This window comes from Lissotriton vulgaris, chromosome 3_1 (assembly GCF_964263255.1).
Source record: "Lissotriton vulgaris chromosome 3_1, aLisVul1.2, whole genome shotgun sequence".
NCBI classification, from domain to species: domain Eukaryota; kingdom Metazoa; phylum Chordata; class Amphibia; order Caudata; family Salamandridae; genus Lissotriton; species Lissotriton vulgaris.
In genome coordinates, this window is record NC_141689.1 from 1314325854 (window position 1) to 1314345369 (window position 19516).

At 48.3% G+C, this 19516-nt stretch overlaps 1 protein-coding gene across 3 annotated transcripts in view; it reads right to left on the reverse strand.

The window, feature by feature from the left end:
• The window catches only part of CCNI (cyclin I), a 581782-nt gene that overhangs the window by 485295 nt on the left and 76971 nt on the right, over positions 1-19516 (reverse strand). For all 3 annotated transcript variants that reach the window (XM_086961793.1, XM_086961794.1, XM_086961795.1), the window contains one exon: positions 8053-8187. In XM_086961793.1, coding sequence (XP_086817919.1) covers positions 8053-8187 — 135 coding nt within the window. The remainder of the gene's footprint in view (positions 1-8052; positions 8188-19516) is intronic.

The following is a 19516-nucleotide window of genomic DNA, read 5'->3' on the forward strand; positions in this document are numbered from 1 at the left end:
GAGAACAGATAGACAAGGGCTGAACGATGATATCCCGTGGTTCGCTCTGTCCTGAGCACTTGTGTATTCCACCCATGTATTTATTTACTGGCCTTACACTCACACGCGCGCTATTACTCGTGTGTAATATAGGAGTGCACTAACTGACAATGAGTGTGCTCTGTCACTTTTACATTGGCATTCTGTCATATTTATTAACATGTATGACGAGGGTTGATGGACGTTCTGTTTGGGCGATATACTGCACGACCAATAAACACGTATATAACCTTCCCCACCACACTTACTAATGACTTGACGTCATCCTGTAGTTCTTTGTCACCAACACTAAAGGACGGGCCTTGTAGATGGCCATGGATGCGGGAGTAAGTGGGCACTCGAAACGGCCGATTTGATATGTCCCCACTCCTCGAGTTAGTGGCTTTATTGGTGGTTGTCATTGGATCGCTCCAGGGCAATGCGGAAGCTTTTTTTCGCGGACAGAACTACAATTTTGAATGACGTGACGTCATTTGGTAGTTCGAGACCGGCAAATCACGCGAGAATACACGCGCGCGCGGCCGGTATTGTTTGGGAGACAGGGCAATGCGATTAAGTGGATTATCATCAGCTCCCTACATCATTACTGTATATCACCAATCAGCCAAGTACTAGAGGAATACTTATGTCGAAGCATATTAATGAGCTTTGGGACCATGACGACCGGGCCGGCCACGCCCCCTCAGATACTGGTTGGCTGTGGGATACATAGCCAGCAGACAAGTAACGAGAACTCTTAGGTGACTGTGCCTCCCCCTGACTCAGTCACAGCCGGAGATACCGACGGACAGGTAGGATTACCTGTGTTGCTAGCCTATCACTAGAGGTTTGCATTGCGCCAGATGTATGTGATATATAGAAAGCTGCGCAGTGAGCAGGCTGTGATTAGCCGATAGTGGACAGGGAGATGGATAGAGGTGTTGTGTGTGTACCTGTTGATGGGTGTTAATTAGCTCCATGCACAGAACATTGTGGACTGCGTAGTTTTATACATTGCCAGAGCAGCATTTTGTTTGGGCTTGTGTTTTTAGTTTTTTACGCAGTCGGTTTTGTTATTGTAGAGCGGGGTCTCATATATCCTGAGCCAGGTCCAGGAAGAGGTGAGGTCCACTCCCCGGACACTCTGGGTGAGTAAGCAAGCATTTACATTTTTTGCGAAACAATTTAATATGTTTTCTGCAGACCAGTGTAGCGGATTGTGATTTTCCTGTATGTTTGTCCTCCCTAAACAGTAATTACTCAACCAGGTTCCGAAGAGGGGATGTGACACAGTCGAAGGAACATTATATCCTTTACTGGTTTTCACTTGTGTGTTTTTTTTCTTATTTTTCACACTTTACTTCACAAATCTATGCAGTAGTATCACTTGAGAACAGAGACCCTGACGAAAGCCGAAGGCGTTATCCCTTAGTGGCTGAAACATGTTGGTCTCCTCGCAGCTATTTGTTGGGACTGCGATTACGATGTTATACTGTTCTGGCTTTTATTAAGGAAGGGGCCAACAATTATTAAAGTCTTCCGGGTTGAGTTCCCTATCCTTTTTTAATATCACCACTTCCTGTTGTTTTGTTACACTGCACTTCCCATCACATCAACACTATGTGGTAGTACCAAGTGATTGTGGGTTGCTACCCCGTATCTGGGTATCGGGGTATGCCGGTCTCAATGATCTAGAGACACAATACCCGATAAGGACTTCCAAATGATAATATTGATCATTACAAGACCGTTGATGGGAATCCTACACCAGGGGTGACTCACGTTACTGGTTCTTCACATCTTGTGATCTGGTTTGTTAGTGTTATGATTGCGTTCGTACCTTTATACTATTGATAAGGCGTTGACGAGCAGAGAATTACGATTGAATCCTCTTTTGGACCCCTAAGTTTGTAGTTGTTTGTAGGATCTGGTCTAAACAGTTCTTCCTCTTCTATAATCTTCTTCGGCATCGATTTTTTCAGAGCCGATATAGGTTGTTTAGTAATTTTTGCCTTATGAGGAGTAGTTGAGTCTTTTGGCAATGTTTTCGGTGCCGAATGTTGTTTAGCCTTATCTGGGGTCTTCGGTACCGGTATTAAAGGTTTCGGCGCGGAGACAGGTTTTGCTGGGCCTGTGGCGCCGAAAACTGGCTTCCCCTCTTTGTTTTTTGAACCGGAAGGTTTCGGAGTCGAAGCTTTCGGGTTTGGTACAGTTTTTGTGTTTGGCGCCGATGGTACGGGTGCCGAAGTGTCTTTGTGTTTGGGCGCTGAAGGGTTTTTTATGTCCGATGCCGACGAATTCTTCTGTGTCGAAGGATGTTTCAGTGCCAATGGAGGAGGTGTAACTGGCACATGGTGTTTTTTCAGTGCCGAGGCACCGGAAGGCGTGTTCTCTTTCCTTGGAGCCGGGCCCGAAGGCGGGGCGTTAGAGGGTAAATGTCGGTCTCGACTGGGCCCCATGGGCGGAGTGCTGACCGTTGCCTTCTGTTTGGGTAATGTCTGTCGTGCAGGGGCAGATGTACTCACGGGTTGTCGAGATGGGATCGAATCGTCCGAATCCTCTGCCCCAGATATTATTTGGAGATCAGGCGAGTCCTCCTCTGCGCCGAGTGGAGCCTCGTCTTCGGAGATATCTTCGATTGGATATTCGTCCTCGGAGACGTCTTCTTCGACGAGCTCCTCTTCAAAGATGGCCTCCGGTGCTGGTGCTGATCTTCTCATTTCGTGTCGACGGGCCCTCCGATCTCGAATTGTTTTCTTCGATCGGAAGGAGGCACAGGCTGTGCAGGTCGACTCGTCGTGTTCTGGCGAGAAACAGAGGTTGCAAACCTTGTGATGGTTGCTATGAGGGAATTTTGTTCGACATACCGGGCATCTCTTGAATGGAGTTCTTTCCATGAGGCGTAGGCCGCACGGCGCCGATGGGCCCAACGGCCCGCGTCGACGCACCGGAATGTAGCTGGTGATGTCGAAAGTCTATTCGATGTCGAAAGAAGTTTGTTTGAAGTTTCTCGCTTCGAAAAAGCAGAAAAAGTATTTTTCTAGCCAGAGCGGAAAACTTTCATCCGAAACCAGTGGCGGAAAAAAACAATCTGAGGATGGAGTCGATGACCATGCGCAGTATTGTCCAAGGGAGGAGTTACCTATCTCGTGACTACAAAAGATTTCTTCCAAGAAGACAACAACAACCTGCAATCATCAGAGCCCAACACCAGGTGGCGATCTATTGTTAAATGTAGGATCTGCAGCTCATATGCCTCGAACGCACTTGTTATCTGGGAGAGATTGACTTTGTCGTCCGTCAAGCTGGACGCAATTACCATTTGTCTTCCAGATCCTGCTGCAGGGGTCTCATTTTCAACCTGACCGTGGGAACCAGGAAGATGCAAGATGTCATTGATTCCAGAAGAGAGGCAACCTACCGGACTGATGGCTGAAGAGTGAGAAGAAGGTTGCACTTCAGGACTATAGATGACGGTCTCTCCTCCGAAGGACACACTTTTGCGACCTTGGAGCCCAGTGTCACGACCAGACAATGTATCCTTTGAGTCGGCTAATGAACCAACTTAGTAAAGTTTATGTGGCGACCTAGCCGCTGGAGCAAGTTGAGACATGTCTGATACTGGTCTCTTGCACGTTGAGAAGAACTCTTTAGCAGCCAGTCATCCAGATATGACTAGACGAACAGTCCTTGCAGACGCAAGGCCGCTGCTACCAGAGCCATGCACTTGGTAAAGGCTCGTGGGGCCGACTATAGGCCGAAAGGTAACACTCTGTATAGTTAATGCTTGGCTTCTACCACAAAGTGTAGAACTTTGATGTTTTGAGTTGATTGGCACATGAAAATACTCATCCGGCAGGTCTATCAAGCACATCCAGTCCCCCCCTGATGGAGGTGAGGATATTTCATGAACAGCCAGCATTCCAAATGTCTACCTGAGGATGGACTTGTTTAGGAGATGTAGGTCCAATATAGGTCTGAATTCCACTTCGGGGACTTTCTCTCACCAAAAAAGAAAGCGAGTACACCCACTTCCTCTATAGCGGCCTTTAGTAGTACAGTGAAAACTTCTTGTTGCAGTAGTTTTAACTGTGGCAGACAGATTTTACTGGAGGAATCACCTGGTGTGGATGACGAAACCGTAGAGCGTGCCCATTTTGCAGTGTATTCAAAACCATTGATCTTTTGTAATGCTGCACCATTCTTGAAGATGGTTCTGAATACTTCCCCCTACTGGAGTGGAGAACAGCGACGGAGGAAGAGATTATTCATTGTGTCCCTGGGGTTTTCGTAGAGGTATGGTGCAGCGCTGCCAGCCGCTTGTAGTGCTGCATCCTTGGTAGTGCGCTGTGGGTTGACGTTTCTGCTAACATTGTGACCATTGAGGGACTGGTGAGATGAGAGGGCCTGCAATTGTATGGCCTGTACAGACGACGGAAATCTTTTTCTTTCTCCAGACCGACCGCCTTCAGTGTTTCGAGTTCTGCCTTAATTTTGGCCATTTCGTCATCTGCATGGGATTCAAAGAGTGGATTACCGGTAAAGGGCAGATTCAAATTGTGTTGTTGGGCTTCCAGCTCGAGTGCAGTAAGTCGGAGTGAAGACAAACATCGAGCGCATATTCAATGGATTTACGCGTGTGATGCAAGGGTTGAACCATCTGCTCCCGTGCTCATCATCTGGTTTGCTACTATGCCTGCTTCTTGGAGCACTTCCTCAAAATCCTGCCGATCTTCCTTGGCATCTTGTCTTAGAACCTTTCAAGAAAGTCCCATAAGGACCGGTCGCAGCACCCCAACAGGGCTGATGCACTGAACACCTTTAAGAAGGATGCAGAGGTGCCACACCTACCCTACCCCAGGATTCCTGGGAATTGCTCTCTTTGACTGACAGAACAGTAGATGAAGACACTACTGCATGGGTCTTCTTTGTCGCAGCAATTCTCACCCAATCCAGTGGAGGATCCGCCCTCAGAAATAGCAATCTTGCTCTGGTGCTTTGTATTTTTTTTAAATCCTCGCAGGAGCAGACTTGAGGGAGACCGGCGTGAGGAAGGTGTCCATCACTGGCTGAGTGAGTCAAGGCACCAAAGGCAGTAATGCTTTTGAGGCTGATCTCTGGTGTAGAGTTTCAAAAATGACTGATTATGTTGTTGGAGCAGCAGGCATGTCTATATTCAACTTATGCGCTCCTCTAGCCAGTACCTCATGGAAGGTGTTAATGTCATCCACTAGAGAGAACTTTAAGATGGGAATAAGAGAACAGTCTCTCTTTGACAAGTGCGTGGACGAGGACCATGTAGGAGACCTATGTCCAGGTGTGTATGACACCTACAGGTCGGTGTGGTCGATCTTGGTCGTTTAGGTGGAAGACTTCCAGTACAAGAACACTCGCGACCTCGACGAGCTGCTGTAGGTGAGAGGTCTACAGCTTCTGCCAGCCACACAAGAGATGAGTGGTCCTGAGGCTGATCCAATTGAGCAGTGGTAGGTTTCTGCCAGTGTCACACTGGTAATAACCATCTAGGAGACAGGTGCACAGAAGCTTCAGAGGGGGAAGCTCTTTGATCCCTCGGTTATTGACGAGTGCTAGGTGCAGTCTTCTGGATGTCCTGTGGCATTGATTTCTGTGTCCACCTGTCAGGAGAAGGTGAAGAAGAGCCGATTGACAACGCAGGGGGCATCTGTGCTGATGATCTTGATGATGTTCCTTGTCTTGAAGGCGTGCACTGCGGCTAAGGGGTCAGCGTCAAGCTCCTGGACTGCTCTTTAGATGATTAGCTTCTCCTCAACATCAAATGTGACCTCTGCGAGTCTCCATGTCAAGCGCCTTTGAACTACCGGCACCAGTGGAGAATGATGCCCTGTCTACTCGGACAGGGGCATGTCTCGACATTGAGCAGAAACCTGGGGCAAACCTTGTGTCGACGTCTAAAGTCGCTAGGATGACGTTGGTGGGACCCGATGTCTCGACGTTGAACGTCCAAGGGATGCTGCCAAAAGAGAACGGTGCCTTGATGTCGTACGTTGGCTGGACGACGTCCGAGATCGCCGCCTCAACATTGACTGTTGTCAAGTTGACATTAATGGAGACCGATGCCTCGACGTTGAGCTTTGCAGTGTTGACGCCAATGGAGAAAGACTCCTTGACGTTGAACGAGACCGAGTTAGCGTCAACGGAGGGTGCTGGTCTGACGTCGGTAGTCGTCGCGATGATGGCATCTCAGGATCATGTGCCGGCAGTGAACGCTGATGATGAGAGGACACTGATTTCACCGCTATTTGACAATGAAAGCTTCGTCATGGAGTGGTGCGTCGATGAATGTTCTATTGCCGTTTTTGACAATGAGAGCGAAGGTGGCAACATCGACGCCAATACCTGCGACATCGATTTGCTCTTCTTATTTGTGGCAGGCATTTTCGACGTCGATGGAGAACTCACAGGAAATGTTCTTCTAGAGGTAGATATGGGTCTTCTTTTCTTGTGTTTATAGGGTGATCTTCCTCTGGATCCAGCAGTCGACTTTTGTCTCTCCAAGAGACCATACAGGCAGATTCTCTCTATCTCTCAGAGTACGCCTGTATACATTCTTACAATACTGACAAGTCTCAGGAACATGTGTCTCAGGGAGCCAGAGAATACAGACCGCATGGGTGTCTGTTTTAGCCTTCATTTGCCACAAGAAGAGCAAGGATCAAACAAGGAAGCCAACTTTTCACAGAAAAATGGTACATTTTGTCAGAAAATGATAGCCCCTTACACCAACAGGTATAAGAGGTCAAGTGAAACAGGAACTACTAATAATATAAAGTAAATGTTTTACAAACAAAAGGCAAAAAAGTGTGAGCTCAAACTCCAGAGTCCTGACTGAAGGAGCCGGAAAGAGAAACTGACCCAACTGTAACCCCTGAGGCATGATGGGAGGCAAGGGGTCATAGCTGCCTTAAAGGCACAGTGCCAGTTCTTTATTTTTTTTTCTTCTGTTATGTGTTTTCAATTCATCCTGTGGGCTAACAATGCATATTGTGCAGTTTATCTCTTTGCATACCTGGTTTTCTTCCTACAAATGCGATTAAAACAATTGAAAGCAAATATATATTTATTGAAACAAATGCAATTTATGGAAGCATTGTCTAGCCTTTTTGGTTAAGGCTGTGTTATTTAGTTATGGAAAAATTATATATGTAATGCACTCGGGGTTCCCGCACATGGGAGGGAATATTCAGTGCTTATGAAGTGAAGCTCGCCATCTCTGGTGGTTCTAGGCACACACACACAACCAGGAGACCATCTAACTGCAGACTAAGTAGTGTAAACAATAATAAACAAAAAAGAAGGCCTTCTCAATCTATGCACGCAGAATCTGGAACAAGGTCCCTGTATCCATCAGGACCGCCCAAACACTGCTTCAATTTAGGAAGAGTCAAAGACCTTTTTAATGAACGCATTTCAATGCATTAACTGTCCACAACCCAAATTTTCTCCTAGTATTCATTGACTTTATGCTGGCCTTTGACCACGTAGAGTACTCCGCTGACATTTGTCTAGGTTCACACTATAGAAATAACATATAGGCCCACATACATACACACTATACATTAACAAATGCTTTCAATTGCACAATAAATATATAAATCAGAACCTGAGGAGTTTATTGTAGCGCTACGGCGCTTTGTATTCTTAACTAAACAATTTAATCGGACATTGTCATACTGCACCATCACCCAAAGGTTAGAGAACTGAAATTTTACATAATTTTCAAAACACCCACATACAGAGGCCCACGAACTGCCGAACAAGATACTCCATTTCTTATAGGTGTAACACAAATTACCAAGAGAATCTACAATAAACCAGACACCTCATATGACATGTGCAAGGACCACACAAATATGACTCGGAGCTTGAATGAGCTAGAGTTCTGTGCACAGCGAGCTCTAAAATCCACAAGTCACAGAAGAACGTTGATCCGTATTCCGATATGAACTGCAATGAAACACAAACTTGCAGTGGGTTGATCATACAAATATTTACCTTTACAGTAGTTAAAAACCTGTCTAGAAGACAGATCGCCAAGGCAAGCGTTTCTGGATAAATGCTGAATTGGTATTTCAGTTTAACCAACCACTGGATTACTTCATCCCGTTGTTCTGGAGAAATAGTTCCATCCTGTTGGAAAGATTGAATTTGAATCAGTTTAGTATTCCTCAGCAAAGCTTCATAAGATGAAACCAAATATCTATAATATGTAAATCTACCCATGTAGAAACTAATCTTACATAATTTCTGCCCATTCTTTCCCCTGATGGGATTTGGGCACAACTCCTGGAAAAATGAGTAGATGGAGGAAGTGGATAGTTCGCATGAGCAATGTGCAACTACATCATAGGAAGTGGGCTCACAAACCTGCTATAACCCTGACTTTAATGGGTCTCGGTTCCAAGGATAATACTGTTTATATTCATCTTGGGAACATATGGTCTAGAGTAGACACCTAGATTAAATGTTCATGCATCTCACGTATAGAGATTACCTTTCTCTTCCTTACTTGTTAAATGTGGGCAATGAGACCAGGCATACAAACGTTTTAAAAAATCACAAGAGTTCAAGGTTGAGATTTGTAAGTGGCTTGCAGGTAACTTGTTCAGGTGAGATGTTGTTCTTTCCAGGGTCAATAAAATGAGTACCATCTTAAATCGGGTAAAAGAAATTGATTCCTAAATTTTTTAAGTAACACAGCTTGCACAAATGAAGTAATTTAAGTAACATTTTTATCACACAACGAATTAGTCATTATATCGGTCATGAAACTTTGCTTCCGTTTTCTGCTAATATTTGTGTTTTACACTAGGGAACAAATACATCCCATGGCACATTAGCATCCGTCACAAAATGCCCTAAATGTTTTTTGATGACTAAAGAGACTAAGTCCTAAACACAGCTCCAGTCCCGTTTGTTTGGTCACAGGGCAGACAGGGACTACTGAGCCCCTCCCTACATTGAGGGTGAAGTAGTTTGCCAATGGTATCCTATTACAGCTCTGCTAACTTAGCCAGGCACATCCTTTCTGTACTTGACTCGGAGTAGCAACGGCGATCGGTTCAATGTGCCACAAGAAGGTAGTAAGGAGGTTACATACTCGGAACCCAAACAATCACACAGCAGGAGTGTACACGGCTGGCTTAGTATATGGTGCACGCTTATTATTTTGTTTTAAAATTATTTTATTGATTGTGTCTTAAAATATAATACACACACTATTACGCACAGTAATATCGCAATTTGGCACCAAAATACATATTTGATAAAAGTACACCCAGCTATAATACAGGCATTAAAGGAATACCATACATGCAATGTCCTCCTGGAATAATAATCGCAACCATTGTTGGTTAACAGATTAACTCCACTGAACTTTTCCTTTCGCAAGTCTCTGCCCCTATCCCTCTAGTCAGTGGGAATTATCATGCTCTCATCCACAAAGTCATAATGGTCCAATACTCCTGTCTCCTGGGTTAGTGTCCCCATAATGTCAAAATGTGTGTCTGAGGCTACTTCTGCCGCTCTATTGGAAAGGTATGCTTGGTATGGCCCCCGATAATACCTAGTCCGGCTTCTAGGAGGGAGTAACTCACTGTATGAATCAGCTTGTGTATTGCAGTACAGCATATCGGCCTGCCAATCCTCGATCTGCGGTAGAGGACTACCCATCCAGCGTAATGCCACCCAGCGCTTAGCCAGGAGAAGCCCAATCTCTAGCAAAGGGCGCACTGTCTTGTCTACTGGAATATCCCATCCCAAGAGTGCAATCTTAGGATCTGGCTCCAAGTCTGCACTGATAATTCCCAATTCCTGAAACACTTTGCCCCAGAACACCTGTATGCCGGAATACTGCCACACTAAGTGCCAGAAGCCTGCATCTACTTCCCCACACCTTTGACATTGTGAGGTCTCCACTAGTCCACACCTACACTCGTGCTAAGTAGTGCAGTACGCTCTGTGTAAGAACTTAGAATGTATAAGTCTGTGCCGCCCATTAAGAGAGACTGAGCGGGTTCGAAAGCAGCAATAATGCCACTCTGTCACTAAATGGACTGCCCAGATCTCGCTGCCAATTTTGTCTATCCCCAAGGACTACAGAATGACTAGTATCCTACAGGCTTGAGTAAAATTTCGCTATTAATTTAAGAGGTTCTTCTACCTTAATGAGTGCCGTAAATGTCGACATAGCTTGTGGTTCCAGCATTTCATCACCTAAAAGGGCGCGCCATATGTGCAGTGCTCTGAAAATTGAAATAGTGCTGTGCCTGTCGGTTTCACATTCAGGCCTTGTAAGGCTTCCCATTCTACCACTACTCCATCTTTGAAGAAATCTTCAATTTTCGTGATTCCTATACTCTGTAATGCCTGCCGTGCCCCTACGTCTTGGGCCAACGAGAACCACAACACCCATTGGATTGGCATTTCTGGAGAGTACAGGAATGGTCCTGCCTGTATTTGTAGTAACGGCTGCCAAGCTTGCATAGTGACCGCTAGTGAGTCAAAAACCTGGAAGAGTCTAGAGGTCTGTCGCGTGAGGAGCAATAGCAGCGGTCTGCTGAGTTTCGTTCTAAATTCAAAAAGGGTAGGTCCCATCGGCCATGTACCCAATAATGAGCAAAAACGATATTAGCAGAACTATAGTACTTTTCTAGATCCAGGGCTCCCAACCCGCCCAACTCATAGGGTAGAGTGAGAGAATCCCATTGTATGCAGGGCTGTTTTCCGGCCCACATAAGCCATATCAACTGCATTCGGCAAATCTAAAATAAATGCTTAGGTAAAAGAATGGGTATGTTCTGAAATTGGAATAAAAATCTTGGTAGAACCACCATTTTCATTATGGTGACTCTCCCAATTAGTGAAAGCGGGAGTCTGATCCATCTATCTACATTTTCAAATAAGCGCTCCGTTGCCCTACTATAATTCTCCCGAATCACCAAGTTCGGGTCTGTGTGGGACTGAATCCCCAAGTATCTCACTGCATCTTTGGTCCAGTGCAGTGAGAATTCCATAGTAGGTTGTGTGGTGGCAGGCGTGAGCTTGAAGATGATTGATTTATCCCAGTTGACAAGAAGCCCAGAAAGCCCAACAAACTGAATCACCTCTCTCAATATAGGGGACACATTTAACTCTGGGTCACGAATGTAAAGTAAGGTGTCATCTGTGTACGCTGAAATGTTGAGCGTATACTCTGGAAGACCTAACCTCCTGTGTGAGTAATATTCCCAAATGGCACCGGCCAGTGGGTCTGCAACAATTGCGAACAGGAGAGGAGAGAGTGGGCAGCCTTGCTGGGTTCCGCGTGTGATAGGAAATGATTGTGCGTCTCCAATTCGTACCCTAGCTGTGGGTGATAAATACAATACTGATATTAATCAGAAGAATATGTCACCAACACCAATCCTGCGCAGCACCGCGAACATGAAGCCCTCTCAACTGAATCAAAATCTTTCTCGGCATAGAGAAATACCACAGCAGCCTTGATCCCTGGATTCAGTCTCTGCACCGCACCGAACAGTGTCCTTAGGTTAAGGGATAGATTACGGCTGGGAACAAACCCTGCTTGTTCCGGTCTAATAATGCCAGGCAATATCAGGGCCAGTCTGTTTGCTAGAATCTTAGCATAGATCTTTGCGTCCAAGGACAAAGTAGAGATAAAGGTCTCTATTAAGAACAACTACTGGGCAATTTCCCCAGTTTAAGCAGTGCGACTGTGTCAGCTTCCCGCATTGAGGGCGGCATGAGACCCAACTCTGCCATTTCCTCATAAAGCAGTTTGAGATCGGGGTTAGTATATCTTGAAAAGCTTTGTAGAAAGCTACTGTGAACCCGGGGCCTTCCCAGTTTCCATCTCACACAGCTCGTTGCATATGCCAAGTGAATGCTGGGATTCGTGGTGCAACATATTGGAGCGCTAAAGTCACTGGGGAGTGGTCAGAATACGTTCGCGGAAGATGCGCGCAGGCGGATACACGTGAATCTAATCTCCCAGATATTAGCCAGACGTCTATCCTGGTGTGGGTGTCAAAGACAGAGGAGTAATGTGTGTAATCTCGCACAGAGGCGATCGAAGTCTCCAAATATCAATGAGCCTTTCGGTGTACATATTATCCTGTCTGGCCCCTGCTGCAGCTGCTAGTCGTCTGGGTGGGCCTTGGGATCTGTCTAAAGTGGGATCCAAAATACATTTAAAGTCCCCTCCCCAAACCTGAGGGATACTTCTCCACTGTAGTAGTTTATCCACCAATGAGTAGTAGAATTGGGGGTCGTCATAATATGGACCATAAACTCCCACTAATACGAATTTCAAATCTCCCTTCTTACAGAAGGCTATTACGAATCTGCCTTGGGGGTCACTGAACAGGCCGTCATTTCCACCCCGCCTTTTTATCAACCCATAGTTAGACCCCTCTGGCATGGGATGTGAAGTTAGCCGAGTAGCATGTTCCCTGCAACCTCTGGTGTACCTCCCTACTGCACTCTGGAGTGAGATGTGTCTCTTGTAAGATTGCGATGGACACCAAGTGTCTCTAAGTAAACACATATTTTTCGAACCTTCCAATTATCATTGAGGCCACGCACATTCCATGTCATCAGTTAGAGAATCGGTGATTTCGTACCCTCAGCGACCATGCGGTTCATGGGATATCTGTACTAAACAGATCCCTGTGCCTGTGATGCCTACTGCGTAAAAACTAAACAAAAACTCATATCCTAAACTAGCCTCTACACAAAACATACAAACATTCCCACCCATGCCACGATAACCCACAACAGTCGCAGCAATACTCATTCCCCCCGCCCCTTCCACAACCCGAAACACATGCGAAACACCCCAAACAGGCAAAGGAAATTGTGTGATACACTTTAGGGGTAGATGTTGCCATCTGTAAAACCTCTCTACGCCACTCAAACAACTGACACTTATACTCCGTACATAAGTGACTAGTACTGCGACATTCAGACAGCCCAGTTTATGCTTCTTAAATATGCACCCACAACAATTAGTTTTAAGATTCAAGAGTGTCAATCCAGACTAGCTCAAAACCTTGCACTCTGTCCTTGCTTATGACTGGACGAGGTTTACTGCCTCAATGTAGTTTGTTGCAGTAGTTACAGTGTCTCATGTTACTTGGAGCATAAAACAGCACGGCGTACACCACATATTCATTCTTCTAGGTCTTGTTCGTCTCAATGGTTTGGGGAATCCCCTGCATGTGACTGCGAGGTGGTCGCTGCTCTTTGTCTTTGATGGCATGCAGAACGGCTTTGGGTCCGTAAAAAAGAGAACTTTCCCTTCTAGTTTGAGCCTTAGCTTTGCTGGGTACAGCATACTGTATTCCAGATTCAAGTCTCTGAAGAGTCGCCTTGCCTTCTATACCTGCAGTGTGAAGTCGGGGAAGAGAGATATTTCCGATCCCTCATGTTGGAGAGATCCCAGCTCTCGTGCTTTTCGTAAGGCTGCGTCTCGGTCTCTGTAATTCAATGTGCTCTCTATGAGGGGCCGAGGAGGGGCTCCTGGGTTTGGCCTGGGTGAAAATGTGCGATGCGTGCGCTCTATGATAAATAGATCGAAGCGCTTCCCCAAGCAGCGTGAGCAAGAACTTCTCTACATACTGCTCAATGTTGCCAATGTTTGTTGATTCCGCCACCCTATAATTCAGACATTGTTCCTCCTCGAGCGCACTTCGTGATCTTAGTTTTGAACTGCAGCGTGCGCAAAATCTTATATCTCTGTCTGGCGGTCTCCACATCTGCATGCACTACCTCTTACAGATCAGACACACGTTGCTCTGCCTGGTCAAGCAGATCACCATGCTTATCCAGCCTCTCGGACATGCGGTCCATGCGGAATGACAGTGTCAATCTTGCTGTCTATTTTCAACAAACTTTTCTGGATGGTGCGGAACGCACTCTTTACATCTATGTCTGATCCTGCTTCTGGATTGTCTGAGGCAGCGTCTTGTTCCGTGGGCGTGGGCTCCTTAGATCTGGGGGTCTTGCGCAGGTCAAATTGAAGTTTAGGCTGCAGCTTGTCCGTCTTGCCCATATTGCATGAGTTTGGCTAACCCGAGAGTACCACACAGTAGTGCAGGGGTTCCAAGAAATACAGGCAAGGGGGCCCCAACTTCATTGTGGATGAGGTACAGCAGCCGCTGTGCCCCCCACAGCGGTTTCCACAAAGTTTACAGCAACTCTGTACCTATGCGCAGCAAATGTGTCCCAATTGGTGGCTCTCTTTTCTACTGGGACCCCCTCCAACATAAGGTGACCACAACGTGTGCAAGCGTAGGTTCAGGCAGCCTTTATTAATGGCCTTAGGCTCGCCTGCTTTGGTTACTGAGTATTGCCTGCAGGGATCTCAAATGTGCACACAGGCTGTCTCCAAAGTGGCAATGCTGGCCCAGTAGCCTCTATTATGCACTTCACAAGGCCTCCTGTAAGTTTCCTCGGCCTCTATGCAAGACCAGCTACTGATTCAAGCTATGTGGGGGGTCCGTCTTATGGGGGAATCCGATGCTCCCAGGTACACAGAGCCTCGCACCAGCAGCAAGTTCGGAGGGCCGTGCAGGCCGCCGGCCGCCCCAGAAGAAATGTACTACTTGGGCCCGCCTCACTCCCGTTGGCGGTTTCAGCTGCAGTTTGTAGCTCTCTCTCTCTCGGCCGCAGCCCAATTCAGAGCCGCAGGTGAACCCAAAGACGTAACACGCGTTGGCTGGTGTAAGAAGTGCTGACTGATTAAACAAAAGACAGACATAGGACGGCTTTCGGATGAATTTTCTTTGGACATAAGTCTGCATGTCGTCAGAGTTACAGTTTGATTGTAGTTTAAATTAGGGATGCTAGCCGACATCCCTTTTCTTTGAGCACTGCTTGATCAGTTTTGTAAACTGAACTAAATAAGATGCTGTGTTTTCTGTAAGCCCTACATCCCTTATCCTCCCACATTTGCCTCATATTATTCCATAGGCATGGTGGGGAGACTTTAGCCATAGAGGTCAATGTTCCTCGACATTGGGGTGAAGTCCAGCTAAAAACCAGTTGCCACTGGTCTACCAGTCTCTGCTCACAGCAAAACTAGCAGTTCTCTTTACCTGAGGCTACAGTCCGTCTTGGGTGACCAAACTGCACTTCGAATTCTCCCCGGTCCATCAGACTCGAGTGCTACTTTTGAGTGTAACTTTTGAGTGTCAGGGTCGGGCTCCTGTGCTGCTCTTCGACAATCAAGCAATTGTGGCTATCAACTTTGCCACGGTGTCTTCTGGGGCGTGGCTTGGCCGGCTGCAAGATGGCCGCACACTGAGTGGGCTCTGCCGGCCAAGCCCCATAATCCACAATAATCCTGCAGATAGCGTCTACTTACCCGCCCAGGAGAAGCCGATCCGGACTTGGCGTCCCTTGGTGCGTTGAGACTCGGCCTCAGCTCTCCGGCGATATTCAGGGGCCGTGAACGTTGTCTGGACATCAGCGCCGGGAGGGAGCATCGTGACTGTCGGGCTCAGCCTCGCCTCCTCTCCTGATGTGCGGGGGCCCTGAGGCGCCGGAGAAGCACCGGCGGACATCCGGTTGGGGGCCCGGTGAGTTGTGTTGTTGCGGCGGCTTTTGCTTGTGGGGTAGGGAGTCCGTGGGCTGCACCGTCGGACCTGGTGCGCTGCGGCCTAGGCGCCATTTTCTATACTGTGCGCCTGCAGTCCACGGAGGCCGTATGCGCCCGGGGCCTGCGATGGGAGCGGCGGGCCCGCCTTGTCCCCCCGCTGGCGAGGCCTGCCTCTGATGAGCACTCCCCTGCCTCTCTCATGCCGGGGGTGTGTCTTGCTTCCTGCTTCTAGGCCTCTGCCATCCATTATCCGGCGCTCCACGGCCTGCCACTGCTGACAACGAGCAGCCCACTTGCGGCCGGAGGGCCGGAGCCTGCACCTTCTCACCCGCCACTGCTACCTGCGAGACTGGAGGCTCCTGGGCAAAGCGGAGGCCTGTCATACCCTGCAGCAAGGCTCTCCTGTTAGTGCACCCCCTCCGCTCTTATCGAGTTACTGTCCTGGATGTTCCCGGGCCCAATCCCCACCTTGTGGCCCTCCCCCACTTCGGAGCCTGCACGCCTCTTTGGACGGCCCCTCTTGGCTTGGGGGCCGCCGTGGAATTTGTGGGTCTGTGCTGCCCCTAGACTTAAGTTTGTTGCCCTGTTTGCTGCGGTGCCTTTCCTTGGCCCCTCCTTGGCACCTCCTCTTCTGGTGCCCCATTATAACCCTCTTATTGTGTTAACTTCCTCTGCACCGCTGGCCTGACGTAGGGTTTTCCTGGCTGCGGGCTCGTCCCATGTCCGTGAAGCCTGGGGTGCGCCTCACTCCTCATTGGGCCCTTGGATCCGGGGGATAGACTGCTGGAGTTATTTCCTTGCTGGGCCCCGTTTGGTCTGCCAACGCCTTTGGGACTACACTTGTGTGCCACCCAGGCTCGCCTACCTCCTGGCTTACTGTCCTTGCTGCCTCCACCCCGCGGGGGAGCGAGACGTATTTCGGGAGGGGGGGGGGGGGTAGTGGGGGAAGGGGGGCAGGGGGGTGCTTTCCCGTGACAGATCCTGCTGCCAACACTGGTGGCTCCTTTCATCCTTACTCCTCATCAGCCTAGGACACTCTTCCCCCCCCCCCCCCCCTTTCTTTTTTCCTTTTTTTTTCTCATCAAGTCACACTCGCCCTGGGGAGATCCGATCCGAAGCAGCCCAAAATAACTTTCGAAAAGCGCTGGTCAACCCATCAGGATGGCGCTGGTTCGGATTGTGGTGACCCCGCTACCAGCCTGGAGGAGCATCCCGCCCGCGAGGACAACCTAAAAGCCGTTATGCTGGACGTTAAGTCCACGGTCACTGGAATCGCGACCCAGCTGGAGAAACTCTCCGCCCAGCTGGACTCAGTGAAGTCTCAAGTGGACTCCCATGATAATCAACTCCTCCATGTTGAGTCCAGGGTATCGGAGGTTGAGGATGCCGCCACTCAGGACCACCAGAAACTGTTGCAAATGGACAAAATCCTGACACCCATATGGGAGAAAAACGAGGACTTGGAAACGCGCTCCCGTCGGAGCAACCTCCGCATAACGGGTGTTCCGGAGTTCACAAATATCACACGCATGGAGGACTTCATGGAGCAACTGGTCAGGGAACTTTTCAGCGATGCTCTCTCCCCGGTCTTTTTTGTGGAACGCGTACCCCATTCCCTAGGCCCTCGCCCTGTTCCGGGTCTGCCCCATCATTGCTAAAATTTTAGGGATCGGGATGCCATCCTCCGGGCTGCCCGCGATATGGGCAAGATCACTCACCAAGGTAACTCTTTCTTTCTACCCGGACTACACCCCCACTGACCAGGCAGCCCAGCGGGAATTCCTCCGTGCAAAACGATCCAGCAAAAACATGAGGTTCTGTATTCATTGGCCTACCTGGCAAAGCTGAGAGTACGGCAAGGGGAAACGACTCATATTCCCTGACCCCAAAGCTGCCCTCGCTTTTGCTAAAAAACCTGAAAAATCCTCACGCTCTCCTTCATCTAGCTCTCAGCTTGCCGCCTCAGACCGCCTCAGTGACAATGACTGATCCACATGGAGGCTCTCGTGTTTGCAAAGAAATTCAACACATCGTTACGCTCCTCACCATCCAGCTCTTAGCCAGTGGCTGCTGATCGTTTGAGTGACTATGCTTGTTTGATTGTATTACTTGGGACTCTAACTTTCTGAGCGTTGTCTGAAGTTCCGGATGCTTGGTCACCCTGCTTAATTGCAGGGGTGTCCGCCGAGCCTTGCCATGCCCTACCGGGATAATTCCCAATATTCTAATGGTTTCCCCTTCTCCAAGTTGTGGGTTCCTGGGGTGGGAAAGGGCGGTCTTTCAGCCTGATTGGAGGGTCGGAGTGGGTGTGGGGGTGGAGCGTTTTCCGGGGTCTGTTTTTGGAGGGGGGGGGGGGGGGTCAGGTTTTGTGTCTTCTTGTCGCTATTGTCAGTTTGGTTGGGGTGGGATAGTTGGGCTGCGGGCGCGACACTGACGCTTCTGGGGTTGGTTTTTGATCTGTGTTCACGGGGGTTTGTCATATGGGGTGTTAATTTTCGATTGCTCCAGGTTGGTTCGTTTTGGTAAGACTGCTTCATCGCACTGTGCTCCTTGTCCACCGCTGCTGATGCGACATGTTCTACATTGTCCCCGTCTCCCACTGCACGGCTCCCTCCTCCCTCTGGTATTGGTTGAACACTGGGTCTCTGCGAACATGGAGCCTCTTCTAATGCCCGACCTGCTCACGCGCTTTGCCCCCATCTGCTGCATACCACCTGCGGGTGGCGGCTTCCTTGCTTCCCTTCCTGGGGGGTTACTGCACTGCCGTATGCCACCAGTGGTCTTTCTGAGTCGCACTCCGCCACATTCCACCCAGGTATCTTGAGGCATGACTGATACTGTATGTTGGACCTGAATATACGTGGTCTTAATGATCACCAAAAAGCCAGGCTTATTCATTCTCACTTGCGGCGACACAGGGTGGACATATGTCTCTTGCAGGAGATGCACCTATTGCCGGGGTCTGCCTCTAGACTCCAGTCACGCCACTGGGGGGAGGCACACTCCTCGTTCTATTCTTCTTACGCAAGGGGGGTCTCAATTCTGATACGTAGGGGTCTTCCCTGGCAGACTATCCAGGTGCTTCCAGACCCTGACAGTAGATATGTAATATTGGCACACTGCTTTCTCAGCCTATGACGATCGCTCTGATATATATTTCGGCCCAATTCAGATGATCCCGAATTCTTCTGTCACGTATTTCATCTTATCTCCTCCTTTGGCGCGGATGCGGTTCTATGGGGGGGGGGGCTTTCAATTTTACACTTTCAGCGGCACCGGACCGCAACCGCATCACTTTAGTCTATACTCATTGACAACTCGCTTTCTGATGTCTGGCGTCATTTGTGGCCTGCTGCTCGTGAAACATACTGGATTTGGTACATGCAGACATTGACCCCACTGGGTCTTAATGATAAGTTTGAACTGGCATGTTTCCTTTAAAATGTTTATTCTCTGATTTAACTGGCATACACAAATTGTGCTTCTACTGGTTGCTGTGTTTTCCATATTTTCCTTTATACTAAGCATTGCCATCCCTGGAGAATTCATATTTACGTTGTGGTTCACGAACCATAGCTATCTCTTTAACTCTGATATATAATTGAATTTCTTACACTGCATCTGGTATTATTCTGTTGTGCATTGGATCTTAGGTACTTTATTTTATTTTCCTATGTTCTTTCCTATTCACACCCCCCCACTCCAATATGGCCGACATACACCAGTTTCCCATGCTGGTCCTACTTCCAGCTTCACTACACCTCGGCTTTTCATATACACGCAACCTCCGGGCGCTTTCATGACGCTAGTGTTTCCTGCTTGTTTACACCGGGTTCCCGGCACGCCGTTTCCTCATGT